Here is a 17,126-nt window from a genome sequence, read left to right on the forward strand (position 1 = left end):
AACTGTAATTATTAGTTGGCCTGGGACTAATTAATAAATCAGACTGAAAGATAGTTGCCACTCCTCCTCCTCTTCCCACAGATCTGGGAATGTGGAAATTTGAATAACTGGAGGGGGTTGACTCATTTATACTAACGTAGTCCTCTTGTAGCCAGGTTTCTGTGAGACAAAACAAATCAATCTGATTATCAGAAATCAATTCATTAACTAACAAAGTCTTTGGAGGGAGAGACCTTATATTTAATAGACCACATTTTATTATTTTATTTTTAGGTTCAAGGTGAACCGTATTGATTTTTATTAGGTTTTTATGATTTGTTCCTTTTAGATAAGTTTTTGATCTGTTAAGTTTTGGCCGTGGGAAAGACACCGTCTCAATAGGATAATGGGTGGGTAACAGTACAGAAGCTGCAGAGAGGTGTGTTAAACTACGGCTCTGCTTCCTGGTCTGGACCCTGGATTGTCAGCATTTAGGAGAACTAATAAATCCGGCCAGATTTCTAGAAAGAAGAGCTGCACCCTCCAAAGTGGGATGGATGCCGTCTCTCCGGATCAGACCAGGTTTTCCCCAGAAAGTTCTCCAGTTATCAATGTAGCCCACGTCGTTTTCTGGACACCACCTAGACAACCAGCGGTTGAATGATGACATGCGGCTAAACATGTCATCACTGGTCAGATCAGGCAGGGGACCAGAGAAAATTACGGAGTCCGACATAGTTTTAGCAAACTCACAAACCGAAGCAACACCAACTTTGGTGACCTCTGATCGGCGTGACCGGGTGTCATTACCGCCAGTGTCACATAGAAATATTAAAAACGCACAGTCACATAAAAGTAGCACTCCTAGGCCCAATTTATATTCAATTCAATTCAATTTTATTTATATAGCGCCAATTCATGAAACATGTCATCTCGAGGCACTTTACAAAGTCAAATCAATCATATTATACAGATTGGGTCAGATTATACAGATTGGTCAAAATTTTCCTATATAAGGAAACCAGTTGATTGCTTCAAAGTCCCGACTAGCAGCATTCACTCCTGGGGAACCGTAGAGCCACAGGAAGAGTCGTCTGCATTGTACAGGGCTTTGCTGCAATCCCTCATACTGAGCAAGCATGAAGCGACAGTGGGAAGAAAAACCACCCATTAACGGGAAGGAAAACCTCCAGCAGAACCAGAACCAGGCTCAGTATGAACGGTCATCTGCCTCGACAGACTGGGGTTACAGAAGACAGAACAGAGACACAACAAGAGAGACAAAAAAGCACAGAAGCACACATTGATCCAGTAGTTTATCTGTAAAAAAAAAAAAAATGATATTGGTTTAGATGAAGCTAAAATTTTAGATAATTCACAAAGTTCTACTGTGTCTAAACAGTTCAAACACCAGTCAGGTTTTAAAGGTTCATCCAACGCTGCCTCGCTTACAAGGACGAGGTAATCGTGTGTGGGAGGATGCCAATGATTTTATTTTTATTGGAATCAATTTTATTTATGAAGAATCCCTTAAAGTCATTACTGTTGAGAGCTACATAAATGGGGGGATCAACTTATTATTATTCTTATTCTCCTCTATTAATGATGAAAAATATGTTGCTCTAACTCTGCGAAGGGTAGGCACATAGGTCTGTGTAATATACAGCAAATGTGTACACATTCACATGAGTTATGATGAGAGGAATAAACAGGAAAAACCTTTCTAGATTAATTTGTTCCCATGTTTTGAGAGGGGAACAGGATATTTCAGACAGCTGAAATATTAGGCTTTTTGAAAGAGAGGGAATGTGTTCTCATAGTTTGATACCTTGATTGAGGAATATGTAAAGTACTTAAATACTACATTTGCTAGCGCTGATTACACAAAGCACAACAAGACATTAACATCACAAATTAGTAACTAAATTCTAGTCACTAATTTGTGATGTTAATGTCTTGTTGTGTCACAAATCCAGTACTGTGTCATGTTTTACATTAGAATCCATGTTTTACCAGCATAATAACATATCATTCTTTTAGCTAATTTCGTGTTCAGCAGAATGAGCTTCCATTGTTTCATATCCGGAATTAAAAAATATAAAATATCAGATGTTTTGGAAAACAGTATTTGATAACTGATTGATAGCCATTAGGTTAAAGTGAACATGACTCAAGTAGAGACTGATTCTCCCGACGATTAAAAAACAACACAAAACGGTGTAAAAAAAACACAATCAGACCAAGTTTACTTTATTTTAATAATTTTTTGTTTGTTTTCAGTAAAAAATAAAGCAAAGCAACAACATTGACATGGTTATGCGTCCTTTTACCGACAAGTCGATGAGAAATCCTGTGAACACCGTGAGATCCGCCTCTCTGGCATCCTTGTGCTGGTTTCAGGACGACCTCTACAAGATGGCGGCCGTATTCTATGCGCCGCAACAGTCAATGCGGGGTCTACTCTGTCAGTCTATGGTTAGGATAACATCCGCGAACACCTGCAGCAGCGCCTCCATCCAACAGGAGGCGCTGTGGTCATTTAACAGGCACGTGACACAACACGGGAGTGACTGGTCGTGGGCGTGGCCCGTGAAACCTGTTGGACCCGGGCTAACGGGTTGTTCTGGTCCTCAAGGTACAGCAAATTGTTGGTACGATGACTTTGAAGGGCTGTCGGACACGGACGCGCTCAGCTTAGTGTTCATGCCTTAACCAACATGGCGCCTAACTGGACGGAGAGGATCAGTGCCTTCTGCTGCAGTCCGAGCGGCTTCCTGTCAGGAACCAACCCGGAAGCCTTCCTGTCAGAGCTGCTCCGGGAGCTGCGGGACGACCGAGCCAGCTATGGAGTCAAGGTTGGAGCAGCACAAACAAACACGCCGCCGCCTGCCTCCTAACGGGCCGGGGTTATGAGGGTGCGTGGGTTCGAGTCCGCTGATGGACACCAGGCCCATTTACACGGTCACCGCACATCTTTACACAAATAGATTTTTATGTCCATTTTATGTCTTTCAATCAAAAACAACATAAAAATGCTAAATGAAGAAGAAGAAAAGTGTTAGATGAAGACTTAACTACATCAGAAATGGAAACTGCACTAAAACAGACGAAAAATGGGAAGTCACCAGGAATAGACGGCATAACGTCAATTCAATTCAATTTTATTTATATAGCGCCAAATCATGAAACATGTCATCTCAAGGCACTTTACAAAATCAAGTTCAATCATATTATACAGATTGGGTCAGATTATACAGATTGGTCAAAATGTCCTATATAAGGAAACCAGTTGATTGCATCAAAGTCCCGACAAGCAGCATTCACTCCTGGGGAACCGTAGAGCCACAGGGAGAGTCATCTGCATTGTACATGGCTTTGCTGCAATCCCTCATACTGAGCAAGCATGAAGCGACAGTGGGAAGAAAAACTCCCCATTAACGGGAAGGAAAACCTCTGGCAGAACCGGGCTCAGTATGAACGGTCATCTGCCTCGACTGACTGGGGTTACAGAAGACAGAACAGAGACACAACAAGAGAGACAAAAAAGCACAGAAGCACACATTGATCTAGTAATCTGTTCTACATTAGATGGTAGTAGCGGGTGAGCCGTCTTCTCTGGATGATGTCACAGTTAACAGAACGCCAGACCAGGTGTACCTACTATGAAGAAAAAGAGAGAGAACAGAAAGTTAAAGCAGAAATGACGACAGTCATTCAATGTAATACAATGCAAAACTGGAGAACAGTAGACTGAAGAACAGTAGAAATCAGTAGAGTGAGAAAATTAGACCCTGATGTCCTCCAGCAGCCTAGGCCTATCACAGCACAACTATAGAGATAGCTCAGGGTAACATGAGCCACTCTAACTATAAGCTTTGTCAAAAAGGAAAGTTTTAAGATTAGTCTTAAAAATAGATAGGGTGTCTGCCTCACATGAAATGTGAATAAAAGAGTTGTTGAACCTTAATGTATCTAATGCTGTGTGAAGGTTTTACATAGACCAGCCAAAGAGACGTTGATGAAATTTCAGAAATATATTCTTAATTTATTACAAAAATCCAAAAATTATACAAAAATGATTAATTGGGGCCCAAAAACTGAGGTCAACATAACAAACTACAACTCAGGTAGTAACACTAAGAACTCAAGCACAAAACTGACCTCAACGTCAGAATTTTATAAACACTTGTGGAATGACCTCAGAGACCTGTTAACTTACATAAAGCTTTTTTAGAATGTATTAATAAAGGATGCTTATCCTCCACAATGAAAACTAGACTTATAACTTTATTACCCAAACCTAATAAGGACTTACTGAATCTAAATAACTGGAGACCTATAACTCTTTTGAGTAATGACTACAAGTTAGTGGCTCTTGTATATGCAAATTGACTTAAAAATGTACTGGCAAATCTAGTTGATGAGGTTCAGTCAGCCTTTCTAAAAGGCAGACATATCTATAATAATCTGAGATTAGTATTAGATTTACTAGACTATCAGTCGCATATAGATTCTGAACGTCTCATTCTTTTCATTGACTTTTTCAAGGCTTTCGATTCTATAGATCACCCTTTTCTGACTCAAACACTAAAAAAATTTGGATTTGGGGAAAACTTTTGTAAAGTGATAAATATGTTTAATAAAGACATAATCAGTTATGTTTCTCTAAACCCAGGAATGACCCCTAGAATAGATATCTCTCATGGAATCAGACAAGGTTGTCCAATATCACCAAAACTTTTCATTTTATGCACACAGATGTTGGCTTATTTGGTTGTAAATAATTTGGAATTTAAAGGGATCAATATTTTTCATTATGAATTTCGCATTAGTCAATTTGCAGATGATACAGTTTTCTTTCTAAAGGACAAATCAGTAGTTTGCAAAGCTTTGAACATTATCTCTGTCTTTTCCAAAGCATCTGGATTAAATATAAATTTACAGAAAAGTTAAATACTACCACTATATCCGTGTACAGACACACAAATAATGTCCATTCCTGTTAAATCTGAAGTTAAATATCTTGGCATAAAATTAATAAAAGAGACAAAAATAAGGGAGGAAGAAAATATGAATGAAAAAATAGAAATTTTTTTATCTCTGGCTAACGAGAAATCCATCCATTTTTGGTCATAACCTGTTATCAAAATCTGAAGGGATATCAAAATTGATTTATCCATGTAGCTCAATGTATGTGTCTCCAAAAAACTTCAAAAAAGCAAATTCTATAATATACAACTTTATATGGAGAAACAAAACAACTTTATATGTTAAAAAATCACAGCTGGTTAAAGATTATAAAAACGTAGGCTTGAAAACACTGGATTTTGAATCAATGGTAGGAGTTTTAAAAATGAACCTGATAAAAGCTTTCATGTCACAGACAGAATCCATCTGGTTTCATATCCCAAAAAATATTTTAAAGAAAGTCGGAGGGTTGGATTTCTTTCTCAGATGTGATTTTGAAATTAGGAAATTGCCTTTCAAATTATCTGAATTCTATAAAGAGATAATAAATTTTTGGAAGATGATTTTTTCCCATAATTTTACCCCCCATGGCTCCACACTATGGAATAACAGAACTATAATGATAACCATACTTAAAGAAGTTTGGTTTGAAAAAAGGTGATATTTGTTACATATCTAATGTAGGAGCATGGGAATTTCTTACGTTTTAACATCTTTAAAAAAAAAGTTGGTACCCACTGTTCGTATACAGAATTCAACAGAGTATGCAGAGCAGTGTTTGCTGCTCTGCAGTTCATACAGAGCACACTCTATCAATCAAAAATTCAAGCTGTCTTGCCAGAATAAAAACGAAAAAATCTAAACCTCCAACTTGAAGTTCCCTCCAGGAAACCGTCTTCAGTAAAGTCCCCATAAATGAGCTTCAGCCTCTCTTCTGTGATCCTCTTCTCCTTAGAGAGTGAGTGGAACCTTGATGCATTTCAGACCAGCTCTCCTCTTTAGTAAGCGCTGTGACGTTAGAGGCTGGATGCTCTGATTGGACAACATGAATGACCTGACTGTTTTGGAGCAAAGCAGCAAAGCTGACTGCTCCTGAGCAGGTCCTTTAAAATATGAAATGTGTTGTCATGGCCCCTTTAAGAACACAGACGGCTGAAATTGGTCCACACATGTTTATGAACCGTTTTTATATTTACATTTTCACACACAACTTTATTTTGTGCTTTAAGTGGAACAAGCAGAGATGGAGAGGCTGACCTGATGCATCAGTGGTCGTTTTTCTTCAGATGAACTGACAGACGTGTGTTAAGGACTGATCATCTCACAGCTGCTCACAGCCACGGTTTTCCTCTCTCCTGTGTCCTCCTTCCCTCCCAGGTCCTCCTCTTGTCTCCTCTCTGTGAGTACGCGGGCCTGCTGTGCGCCACAGGATGTGCCGGCGAGGAGACGGCCCTGGACCTCATGTCGGTGTTCGCCCAGTGTCCTGCCAGGTGGACCCAGTTCCGCTGCCACCTCCTGGTGGCGCTCACCGGCGTCCTCGTCTGCTCCTCCTGTGCCAGCGGCCGCTCCCGCGCCTCCCTGGACTTCCTGGACCTGCTCCTCCAGATAGCCCAGGACGCCGGCGACCTCCACGGCGACGGCGCGCAGCGCTGCCTCCGGGCCACGGCCTGCGACTGCCTGCGGGAGATGGAGGCCAGCTGCCCCGGGCTGCTCTCCCAGCGCCTGGAGCTGCTGGCTGGGCTGCGGCAGCAGGAGAGCTGCAGGCTGCACCAGGCCTACGTGGGGCTGCAGGTCCTGGTGCTGAGGAACGCCGTTTATCAGCTCACCCAGGAGGCAGGAGCAGGCGCAGCACATCTTAAAGCTCTCCTGGGGGGAAACACGTCCGGCTGGGAGGCCGAGCAGGAGGCCTCCCAGCCGGACGGCGGGGACTCGGCCGTCCAGTCGTCCCTCGTCCTGGGGCCCATGGGCCGGGTGCCCAGCCTTCACACGGGGCCTGACTGCAAGGAGCTGCGCTCGGTCCTCTCCTCCCTGCTGGAGGAGTCCTACCTCCTCACCCCCCTGTGTCAGGCTGCACTCTTCCACAGGCTGATCGAGCTGGTTGCCATGGTGCCTGGGATCCCTCCCAGCATCCTCAGAGCCCAGCTGCTGCGACTGCTGGGGACCAATGAGGTTAGTGTTCAGCAGGATGACAGGGGTCTGCTCCATCCTCTGTCCTGCTCCAAATGGAGATGGTTTTAGAGGCAGAACCAGAACTCCTGCGCTGACCTGACTGCTGGGCTCCTCGGTTGTCATGATGATGCTCGTTCTCTAACCAACCTCTGAGACCAGAACCAGAACCGCAGACAGACTCTGCTCACTGGTTAGGTGACGTTGGACAGCATTTATTTAGAGGAATGAGAGTAGAAAGGGCTGAACTTGACCTGGCTGATAAATCCATTTATTCATTCAGAAGATCTGGATTTTATTTTGCACTCATTGGTCTTCCATGAAGAGAACAGCATGCTGAGTAAAGGTTTAGGAAAACATGAAGAGGAAACATTTACCATAATACAGGACTCTTTATTAATTTACTTAAGTTAGTTTGAAGTTACACAAGTGAAGCCTGCTTTTAGCTCATTGCATAATAAACATTTAGTTCATTTGTAATTTGGTTACACTTTGAATTCAGAGGTTTTTAAAACTAATTCTTCTTGTGCGACAAAAAGGAGGGAGGAGAAATCGATGAATGGGAGTTGGTATAATAAAATCAGAGATTTTATTTTTCTAGGCTGAACACAAATGCATGCCACACTTTTCAGATTGCCTTGTAATTTCCTTCCACTTCATGAAGCTGCACTGCCTTGTCAGCATGTCTGAGATCTGCTGCAGCCGGCGGACTCAACAGGACTGAAGGTGAAGGACTGAAGGTGTCCTAGGCCCTGTGGGTTAGTTGGCTCCTGCTGAATGTTTGGAGCTGACAGCTGAATGTGTGTGAAGCGCTCTGTGCTACAGCTGTGCAGCAGCTGGCCTTTAACAGCTGTCCCTCTGTCCTCCCGTCTCCTCCAGGTTTGCCTCCTCCACGTCACGCTGCTGATGAAGTGCGCCTTCACCGACAGCCTCTTCAGCGCTGAAGACGAAGCCTTCCTCCTGAAGCGGCTGGTGGTCCTCTCCCAGCACCCCCTGCTGAGCGCGCCTGACAAGCTCTTCTACATGGACTGCATCCTGCACTTCCCAGAGAACCGCCCCATCGGCTGCGGGGACAGCGACGAGGCCCTCCCCGTGCTCCTCACCCCCCAGCTGGCCTCGGCCCTGCTGCCCACCGTGTTCAACGACAGCGCCACCCTGCTGGCCCGACTCAACCTGCAGGCGCTGGTCTACCTGGAGGAGGAGGAGGAGGAGGGGGGGGAGGGCCGGGGGCTGGCCTACATCTATGAGCACCTCACGGCGCTGCTGCACATTGTGGAGGGGGGGGGCAGCCGGGACATTGTTGTGACCTTTTTCAGAGCGGCCTACCTCTTCCTGTCCTACTTCCACCGCGTGGAGCAGTACTCGGCTCTCCTGAGCCAGCAGCTGTGTCGGCTGTACCTCCTGCACCCCCAGCTGGCCCCCAACATCCTCAACCTGGTCCAGCAGACGCTGCACAGCTTGGCGGGTTGCAGCTGGGCCGTGGGGCTCCTGCGGGGCCTCCAGGGAGCGATAACCGAGGCCCCCTTGGACCAGCTCACCCTTCCAGACCTCAGCTGCCACCTCAGGGTGCTGGCTCGGGTGGCAGAAGAAGCAAAGATCTCCCAGCGCAGCAGCCTGGGCTTCCTGTCCGCCGTGGTCACCCGGTCCTCGCTGCGCGCCAGCGGGGACTGGCGGCTGGGGAACGGCGTGCTGGGGGTCTGCCGCCGCCTGCTCCTCCATCCCAGTCTGGACTCGCTGCTCATTCCTCTGGCAGACATTCTCCTGCATCTGGCCTGTAACTATGGCGACACGGACGTCCAGGACCACGCCCGCCTCTACTACGCCCTCCTGACCACGCTGTCCTGGGAGAAGCTGACGGCGGTGCTGGCGCAGAGCGCGGCAGAGGGCGGGGGGCAGGTGAAGAGGCCCACTCTGTCCGGCGTCATGGCGGAGAGCGAGGGGCTGGTCCCCACGCTGAGCGTCCACCGGGCGGAGACGGCCGTCTTCCAGCTCAGCGAGGCGCGGCCTCAGCCTCAGCCTCAGCCGCAGACGGGGGGCCCGCCGCTGGCTCAGGATGAGGGAGGCGGAGCTCTGGAAGCGTACAGAGCTCAGTTCAGGGAGGCCGGCTCGGCTCCACAGATCACCTTACAGTACCGCCTGACCCACACCGAGCCCCCCCACCCTCGCTTTGAGCAGCTCTTCAGCATCCGCCTCCACTTCAGCCTCACGGACCAGAACTACGAGCAGCTGCAGGACGTCAGCGTCCCCTGTCTGTCCACCCAGAGGCCGGCGCCGGTACTGCGGCTGACGCTGACGCCCAGGCAGCCTTACCCGACCACCATCCACGTCAGCGCCGTCTTCACCTCCTCAGACGGCCTCACCTGGCACGCCCCCGTGCCCGACATCCACGTCTCCTTCCAGCACACCTTCCTGCCTCTGCCTGTGCCCCCGGCCTGGAGCAGGGCGAGGAGGGAGGAGCTCTTCCAGGAACTGTGGGAGGAGATGTGCGGCCAGGCCAGCGGCTGTGCAGTCAGCCTGTTCTGCTGCCAGCTGGGGGGGGGCGCTCTGAAGGCTCTGCTGCAGGAGCACTTCCTGCCCTTCCTGCTGTCCCACCCGTCCCAGGAGGACGGCTTCAGGGTGCTCCTCTTCCTGCCTCCACGCTCTCACCTGCTGCTGAAGATCAGCTGTGAGGAGGACGCGGTGCAGTTCAACATGGCCACCGATAACTGGCAGCTGCTGCCTCACATCAACGCCTACCTGCTGAGAATCACCTGTGCCCAGGACCTCCCTGTCACATGACCCCACGCCTCTTTTATGCCCACCAGCAGCCTTTTAACACACACACCTTGGAAAGTAGAATAAACAAGCAGATGACTGATTTAACATGAAACAATTGCACTTTATTGGTCTTGAAATTAAAAGTCTGAAGGTTAATATGGTCACAAAGTTCCTTTATTCCAGTAGTCCAGTTCAGAAAGTGAAACTCAGAGATTCATTCCACACAGGAAGAAGGTTCAGGTGTTTCTATATCTAAGGAAAACCCAAAACTCAGTTACATCCAACCAAAGCACTTTACGGCCTGAGATGTTCTGCTGTCGTCACAAACACGGTACCGACGCCCTCCACGGGGGGAGGGGGGGGGGGCACAACCCGTCGTTACTCAGAGTTCTGGAGGGGAGGGAAGAATGAGCCCAAGCAGCTGGAAGCCTTGAAGACTGAAGCAAAGATCATGGAGGAGCTTGATGGTGTGGAGCACAGCAGGAGTCAGAGCTTCAACAGACCAGGACCTGGACCTGGACCTGGACCAGGTCCTGGTCCTGTGGTAAACCTGACGTCTCCTTATGAGGACGTCAGGAGAGAAACATGTGGGCTGTGGTCCAATCTGCTCTTTACGATCAAACTAGAGTTTTCATTTGGAAATCAAGGTCCCAGCGTCTGCAACATTTCATCTGCTGGTTCTGGTCCACTGGGTTGTCTAAAAAGCTGCTGGGACCAGAACCCTGCAGAGAACCTCTTTAGACGAGGGAAGATGAGACCAGAACCCTGCAGAGAACCTCTTTAGACGAGGGAAGATGAGACCAGAACCCTGCAGAGAACCTCTTTAGACGAGGGAAGATGGGACCAGAACCAACGAACCAGACGAGCTACAGCAGCTCCATGTTTCTCTCTCTAAATGCTCTTTTATTGCTCTGGGTTATCTTTGGTTCTGAGAAACTGAATTTTGGGTTCTGGTCCACCTGGGAGTCAGAATCATCTGAATGATCTGAAGGACCAGAAACAGCTGAAACCCATCACTCTGTAAGAAATAAATACAAGTTTCACTATTTTGAACCGAATGCAGTTCATGAGCTGCACCTGTAGGTGGCGACATGTGAGAAATGCATCCACCACAGGTACTAACATTTTCTTTAATTCTGGTAGAAGTGCACATTTAGTCTGATAGCTGTAGGTGTGATGTTGTTGTTGCTAAGCTACATGTGAGGTAAGAACCTTAAATGGTACCGATTTACATCCACAGGCGTTTGGTTTGTCTAAGAAAATGATTTTAGGTCAACTTAAGCAGCTTAAGACAGACGGTGACACACTGTCAGCAGTTTGTAGTCCCTGTGTGGACCAACATGTCCAGTAGACAGGTGGCGCTGTTCATCCCTGATGGTGTTCTGGCCCAGGTCGGTTACTCAGTCAGACCTTTGAAGTTGGGTCCGGCGTACGGAGGTAAGGCTGTCTGCTGGCTCAGCAGCTTGTCCATGATGGCGATCTCTGCGTCCCTCTTCTCCACCTGGTCCACGGGGGTCCAGGACATGTCGTGCTGCAGCTTGAAGGCGCCGAGAAACGGGTGAGGGCAGCTGGGTCCCCACTCCTTCAGGTGAGAGGAGAACAGGTGAGTAACTGCTGCATAATGGCTGAGAGCGCTCCTGTCCTACAGACACAGCAGCAGGTCTCCTCCCTGTCAGCTCAGCTTCCTGTCCAGCTGACCTCGTTACACACGTCAGAGCTGCTGCTGGGTAATCCTGACGGCCTGGCTCACATCACACCGCCTCTAGTTTCTGCTTAGACTTTTTCAATATTCATGCAGAACGCTGCAGATATACCACGCCCTGCAGGAATATTTACTCCCCTGGACTTTTCCTCCTTTTGTCACATTACAGCCGTAAACCTTGGCAACATGGAGTGGAAGTAAGACTTGATGGTGTTTGTTACAAATAAGACAATAAAGCAGTGGTGTGCCTTCACATTCAGCTCCCCTGAGTCGATAGTTTGTAAAAAATAATAAAGTATTGCAGCAGGTCCAGTTATAGTCTTCTGGGGTGTGAACGTCTACAAACTGTATTGTTTTGTTCACCTTTCTCTGTAAAACAGCTCTGACAGGTCAGATACAGAGAACATCTGTCAACATCTGTTTCCAAGTCTTGCAACAGATTCTCAGTTGGATGCAGGTCTGGACTTTGACTAGGCCATTCTAACCCTAATCTGCTTTAATCTAAAGCGTCCCACTGTATCTGCTGCTGTATGTTCAGGGTGGCAGTCCTGCTGGTCCTCAGTCCCAGCTCTGCTGCAGCTCCCTCCGTCTACTCTGAGCCACTTCCTGTCTGTTGACAAGCAGCCCCGCAGCACGGTGCTGCCATCACCAGGTGGACGGTGCGTTCCTACAGGTGTGCAGCACAGAGGCTGCTTTTCCATCCCACATGGCTTATTTTACATGCTGCCAAAAACCCAATCAACAGTGGTCTCGTCTGACGGCAGACCAGCGTTCCTGGACCTGGAGGAGCGTTGGGATTCTATCACAGCGCAGTTTGTGGCTGAGACGGGACAAAATGAGGAGAAGCTCTGGGGGACAGTAGGTCACTAGGTGTGTGTTGTGAACCTGGATCAACAAATCCTGCACAGGTCTACACCAGCCAGTCAGCAGCAGCCCAAACCGCCTGTGTTCAGCCCCTCCACTGCTGCTTGACCTTTGAACCTAAACGCTAACGTCACATGCCCCGGGGGGCGTTAGGTAACGCGCGGCGCTGGCAGGAGGCAGGAGGGAGAAGCAGCTGCTGTGTTTCAGACCAACCTTGGGGGAGATGATGGAGAAGTAGTTCTGTCCAGACGGCCGCTGGTACAGGTAATACGTGTTACCTGGCCTCTTCACAATGTTGCAGGCGGCGTGGTGCAGGTCGGCGTCTCTTTTTGCTTCCTCCAACACCTGCAAGCATCAAGCAGCGTTCAGAGCCAGGCGCCGGGGGCTGAGGCCGTCTGATACTTTAGTGACGCCCACCTTCCTGGCCTGCTCCTGCAGGTACCTGATCTGGTCGGCGATCACCGTCAGCTTGTTGCAAGCGTTGGCTTTCACAAAGTCGTCCCCCTGAGGATCGGGGACATTATTTGATCAGGAGGGACACCATCACTGTGAGCTAGAGAACTACGGCTGGACGCTCACCTTCTGGACTTGTCCGGCCAGGGCCACCAGGTCCATGGGGTCTCCCACCCTGTTGGTCTGGTAGGAGCTGACCAGTTCCACTCCACTGGGGGCCGCGCTGCTCTCCACCAGCTTCACTGCAACACACACCTTACATTTGATTCCCTACTTAATGCTTAATACTGTCTACAGCCGTGTTCTCTGAGGTTAGGGTCCTTCTCAGGACTTGTTCACTGGTTGAAATCAGCAGGCAAATATAAAACCATTTTAATTAAAAAGCCTCCATCTGCATCCACCCGCGGTGCTGGACCTATTCTGTATCATTCTTGAATCGACGTGACGCCGCCTGTACATCAATCCAGCAGCTGTCAGTAACCGACCAATCAGCGTTCACATTTGGTCCCAAAGGGAAACGCCCCTTACCTGCAGAGGTTCCCCCTTGATGTTGCAACATCTGGTCGTGTAAGTTGAGTCTCTTTCAGCTATGATCAGATTTTGCTCAAAGCGTTAAATAGTTAGCGGAACGTAAACTTTGACCAACTCTGTAAATTCTTGCCATGGAAGCTGGACGGCAGCATGAAAACATCCATTTTAAACTGCTAAGATATAGATTATGAGTTGGGGAACCTTAAATAACTTCACTGACACCATTTCTGACTCGTTCCATCATTTTCTCTCTTGCCTTCATGTTGGTGGATGAGGCAAAATGCCTCTGTTAGCCCAGTGAGCTCCACTGTCACTGCGGCGGAGTCATCTCACAGACCTCATGCGGTTAGGGTAAATCAGTCCAGGGGCCCTAATGGACCCCCGGGGCCCGCACTGTACGCCCCTGTTAGAACCTCCATCTGATTTCTGGCTATAACAAAAAGCGCAGAGAGGACTCTGTCTCAATAGTGCTGCGCTATAAAAATACGAGCTTAACACATTTAAAAGTACATTATGACAGGGGAGACTGTGGTAATTACTGCATTGCCATGGTAACCCATGGTAACCCATGGTGGATGTGGACGGACTGGACGTACAGTCCCAGCTGTCAAAGCTGAGAGGACAGCTGGGAGCGGATGGTGGAGGCAGGCTTGTGTAACCGCTCTGACTGCCTTTACACAACCACAGCGGCGGCATGGCAGCTCCTGCTAGACCTGCTATACCCCCCCCCCCACACACACACACACACACACACACACACACACACACACACAGCCAACAATGACTCCGATTAAAGAGGAGAAATCAGCCTGATGACAGCTCAGGGCTGTAGAATAAAGTTTACCCACTAAGCGCAGCTTTTACCTGTGGTGAGCTTCTCTGGCTGGTTGGGGAGACTGACCGTCCTCTCCATTCTCTCTTCTTTGGCTTCCAGCTTCAGCTCAGCGTTTCTCTCCTTAGCTCTTACCAGCTGGCCTCCCTCCACCTTCAGCTAGCCGCCTGCTTTCTGCTTACCTGACTCCGCCAGATGCGAGTGAAACCTTGAAAGCTCGCGAGATCAGGATGGTCTCACGAGGCTAGCTTTCTGCCACCAGCAGCGAGAAAGGTTTAGCCCCTCCCATTATAGAGACGCAGACATAGATGCTATCCTCGAACTATTTGTCAGCGCAGCCGCCATGTTGGTACGGGAATGTTCTGACCGAAAGCACAGCAAAGGACTGTCTCCAGGTACAATCTCTGACAGGTTCTGACCAGTGTTGAAGCAGTTTGATTTGTTGTAACGTCAAGCTAAATTCTAACGAAGAATATAAAGATGGAAGAAAAATATGGCCTATTCCAAACTAACAGAGCACTTCGCTCTTAGATTGCAGGGTGGTTCCTAGAGTATCTAAAAGTAGAATGGGAGACACGCTTCAAAAAGGGAACTATAAGTAAGTAAAATGTTCTTGAAATGAGTATATATTCCTTAATTTGAGCAGCAAAATAAGACTATTTGCCAATGGAATGCGTATTTTTACCCCTAAAATAAGATGATTAGATGCCCTGCTCTTGAAATAAGATGATGGAGATGAATTGTTCTTATTTTAAGTGCAAAAATTGTATTCTGTATAGATAAAGCTGATTTCTTGTTTGTAAATCTCTTGTTTATGCACACAAACATGCGCACAAGCAAGGCTCACAGTGCACAGATATCAAATATACATATAAAGTTTGTAGAAGCTAAACATTGAAAGGACACATAGCACCACATTTTTATACACACAATGAAGTTGTATAGTGCAGTTATGCTAATTTTGTTTCAGTGCAGTATAGCTGACTACTCGGGGACAGTCTGGGTTCAAAAACGTCTCTCCATAAGGATAAACTATCTTTGTCCTGCATGACGTGGTTTCATTGATGTTCTACAACACAGTTCTATAGTGGATCATACACTGCACCAGACAGGTTAGCATTCTGATGAACCTGTTTGTTTCATAGAATGATGGAAACCAACACAGTTTATAACAGAAAATATCCCATTCTGGTCATCAAATTCCTTTAAAAGATCAGATCAAATCAAATTATTTATATAGTGCAAATTTACAACAGCTGTCATTTCAAAGCAATTTACAAAATCAATTTAATCAAATTCTCCAGACACATTGGTCAAAAGTTTTCCTAGCTAAGGAAACCCAGCAGATTGCATCGAGTCATTGACTAGAAGTAAAAAAAAAAAAAGGTTAAAAAAATAATAAAACAACTGGACTTGTATTCTGAAGCTGAAGACGTTAGACAGATCTAAGCTCTAATGAAGCCTCTCCAGCAGGTCTATAAAGCTTGGAACTCCACACTACTCCAGATATTTTGAGTTGAGAAAACTTCCTGGATGGGAAGTGAAAAGTCTTCAGCTTCAGAATAGAAGTCCAGTTTTTTATTTTAATATTTTTTTGGATTGATCATCACCTGGATGACTGAAAATCCTCACCAACACATTGACTAGAAGCACTCTCTTCTCCTGGATGAGTGTGTAGCCACAGTGGAGAGGCGCCTCCATTGTGTTGTTGACTTTGCAGCAATTCTTCATAATGAACATGCATGCAGCGACAGTGGAGAGGAAAACTACCTTTTAACGGGACGAAACCTCAAGCAGAACCAGAACCAGGCTCAGTGTGATTTGCCAAGATCTACTGGGGGTTTGAGAAGACAGAGCAGAGACACAATAGAGATCACAGCAGGCCTGGGCCACTTTACTGAAGGATTACTTCTATGTTATAAAAAAAGGCTAGTTGCATGCCTGAATTGAGAGACACAACCAAGCAGATAGATTCCCCAAGCAGCCAGCATCTGTAGGAGATAAAAGGTAGCACATCCAGTTAGTCACAGTAAAAGCTCAGCCGACAGCTATGTCTATGAGTGAGACAGAGTTACCCACTGCAAGACAGGACCGAGTGGATCATACAAAGAACAAGAGATACGTGGTCAAAGGGAACAGAGCCATGGAAAACTGTTTGACCAGAATTCTCCCCCGCCAGACCGGGTCGTCCACTCTGCCCCCCTCTACTCCCTCAGGGTCAACCCTGAGAGAAAAGATATGAGGAAAGGGAACACAGTGTGAATAATAAGAGAAGCTATGCTGTAAAGTTTGCAGTAATTAGGTTGCAGCTTAAAGGAGCAAGAAGTGATTTTTCACCACTAGGTGGAGCTGGAGCACCGTCTGTAGATCAAAACAAGATGTGAGTCAAGCCACGCCTCTCTCTACCCCAGCTCCAGCTCCAGCATTGGCCCCCATTTTGCCTCACCCGTTGCCTGGGTTACGCACTTTTACGAAAGGTAAAGACAGCAAAACAGCATCAGCTTTCAGAGCTACATGTCTGGTGTAGAAATAAGTAACTCATAACGTTATAATGCCGTTAGCAAGAGAACATTTTGATCTGCTGGACGTCTCCATCATGTGCTTAGCGGGGGCACGTTATGGGCAGGGAGGGGCTGAGAGGCGCCTGGTCACATGCACTTACCTGGACGCACAGCGGGCCGCTATGTAACAAGAGACTGCAGAACAACACAGAGATAGTGTGTCACGTATCACCAAAGTCCGTCTATAAAGATATACCTTTAGCTCTTCACAAAACTGTTTCTTAGTTCTATCTAAAAGAATGCAATTTAGCTTATTCGTCCTTTAAAGTTTTAACAACACCCTAAATGGTGTTGTTAAAAAACGATAAAAAGC

At 47.1% G+C, this 17,126-nt stretch overlaps 2 protein-coding genes across 3 annotated transcripts; one reads left to right on the top strand and one right to left on the bottom strand.

Annotated features, from left to right (window-relative positions):
- The first annotated feature begins 2,520 nt into the window (after positions 1-2,520).
- On the top strand, positions 2,521-9,982 carry ap5b1 (adaptor related protein complex 5 subunit beta 1). 2 transcript variants are annotated; one of them, XM_012882503.3, is made up of 3 exons: positions 2,521-2,834; positions 6,325-7,116; positions 7,993-9,982. In XM_012882503.3, exons 1-3 carry the CDS (start codon positions 2,697-2,699, stop codon positions 9,889-9,891), a joined length of 2,829 nt encoding a protein of 942 aa, XP_012737957.2. In that variant the 5' UTR covers positions 2,521-2,696; the 3' UTR covers positions 9,892-9,982. The 2 variants fall into 2 exon arrangements, with proteins under 2 accessions (XP_012737957.2, XP_021164256.2); XM_021308581.2 differs by having other exon boundaries at positions 2,783-2,894.
- c20h1orf50 (chromosome 20 C1orf50 homolog) lies at positions 9,971-14,473 on the bottom strand. The gene is made up of 6 exons (XM_036151424.1): positions 14,285-14,473; positions 13,016-13,131; positions 12,854-12,940; positions 12,650-12,781; positions 10,690-11,452; positions 9,971-10,603 (listed from the first exon to the last, which is right to left on the bottom strand). The coding sequence occupies exons 1-5, from the start codon at positions 14,331-14,333 to the stop codon at positions 11,267-11,269; spliced, it is 570 nt and encodes a 189-aa protein (XP_036007317.1). The 5' UTR covers positions 14,334-14,473; the 3' UTR covers positions 9,971-10,603; positions 10,690-11,266.
- Positions 14,474-17,126: the final 2,653 nt, after the last annotated feature.

Source organism: Fundulus heteroclitus, chromosome 20 (assembly GCF_011125445.2).
Source record: "Fundulus heteroclitus isolate FHET01 chromosome 20, MU-UCD_Fhet_4.1, whole genome shotgun sequence".
Classification (NCBI taxonomy): domain Eukaryota; kingdom Metazoa; phylum Chordata; class Actinopteri; order Cyprinodontiformes; family Fundulidae; genus Fundulus; species Fundulus heteroclitus.

Bases quoted from the DNA above. Each gene is read 5' to 3' on its own strand.
- ap5b1 (XM_012882503.3), top strand. From the start codon at position 2,697: ATGGCGCCTAACTGGACGGAGAGGATCAGTGCCTTCTGCTGCAGTCCG. The intron at 2,835-6,324 runs GTTGGAGCAGCA...CTTCCCTCCCAG, and splicing joins GAGCCAGCTATGGAGTCAAG to GTCCTCCTCTTGTCTCCTCT. The intron at 7,117-7,992 runs GTTAGTGTTCAG...CGTCTCCTCCAG, and splicing joins GACTGCTGGGGACCAATGAG to GTTTGCCTCCTCCACGTCAC.
- c20h1orf50 (XM_036151424.1), bottom strand. From the start codon at position 14,333: ATGGAGAGGACGGTCAGTCTCCCCAACCAGCCAGAGAAGCTCACCACA. The intron at 13,132-14,284 runs GTAAAAGCTGCG...TGTGTGTTGCAG, and splicing joins GCCAGAGAAGCTCACCACAG to TGAAGCTGGTGGAGAGCAGC. The intron at 11,453-12,649 runs GTTGGTCTGAAA...TCTCACCTGAAG, and splicing joins TCTCCATCATCTCCCCCAAG to GAGTGGGGACCCAGCTGCCC.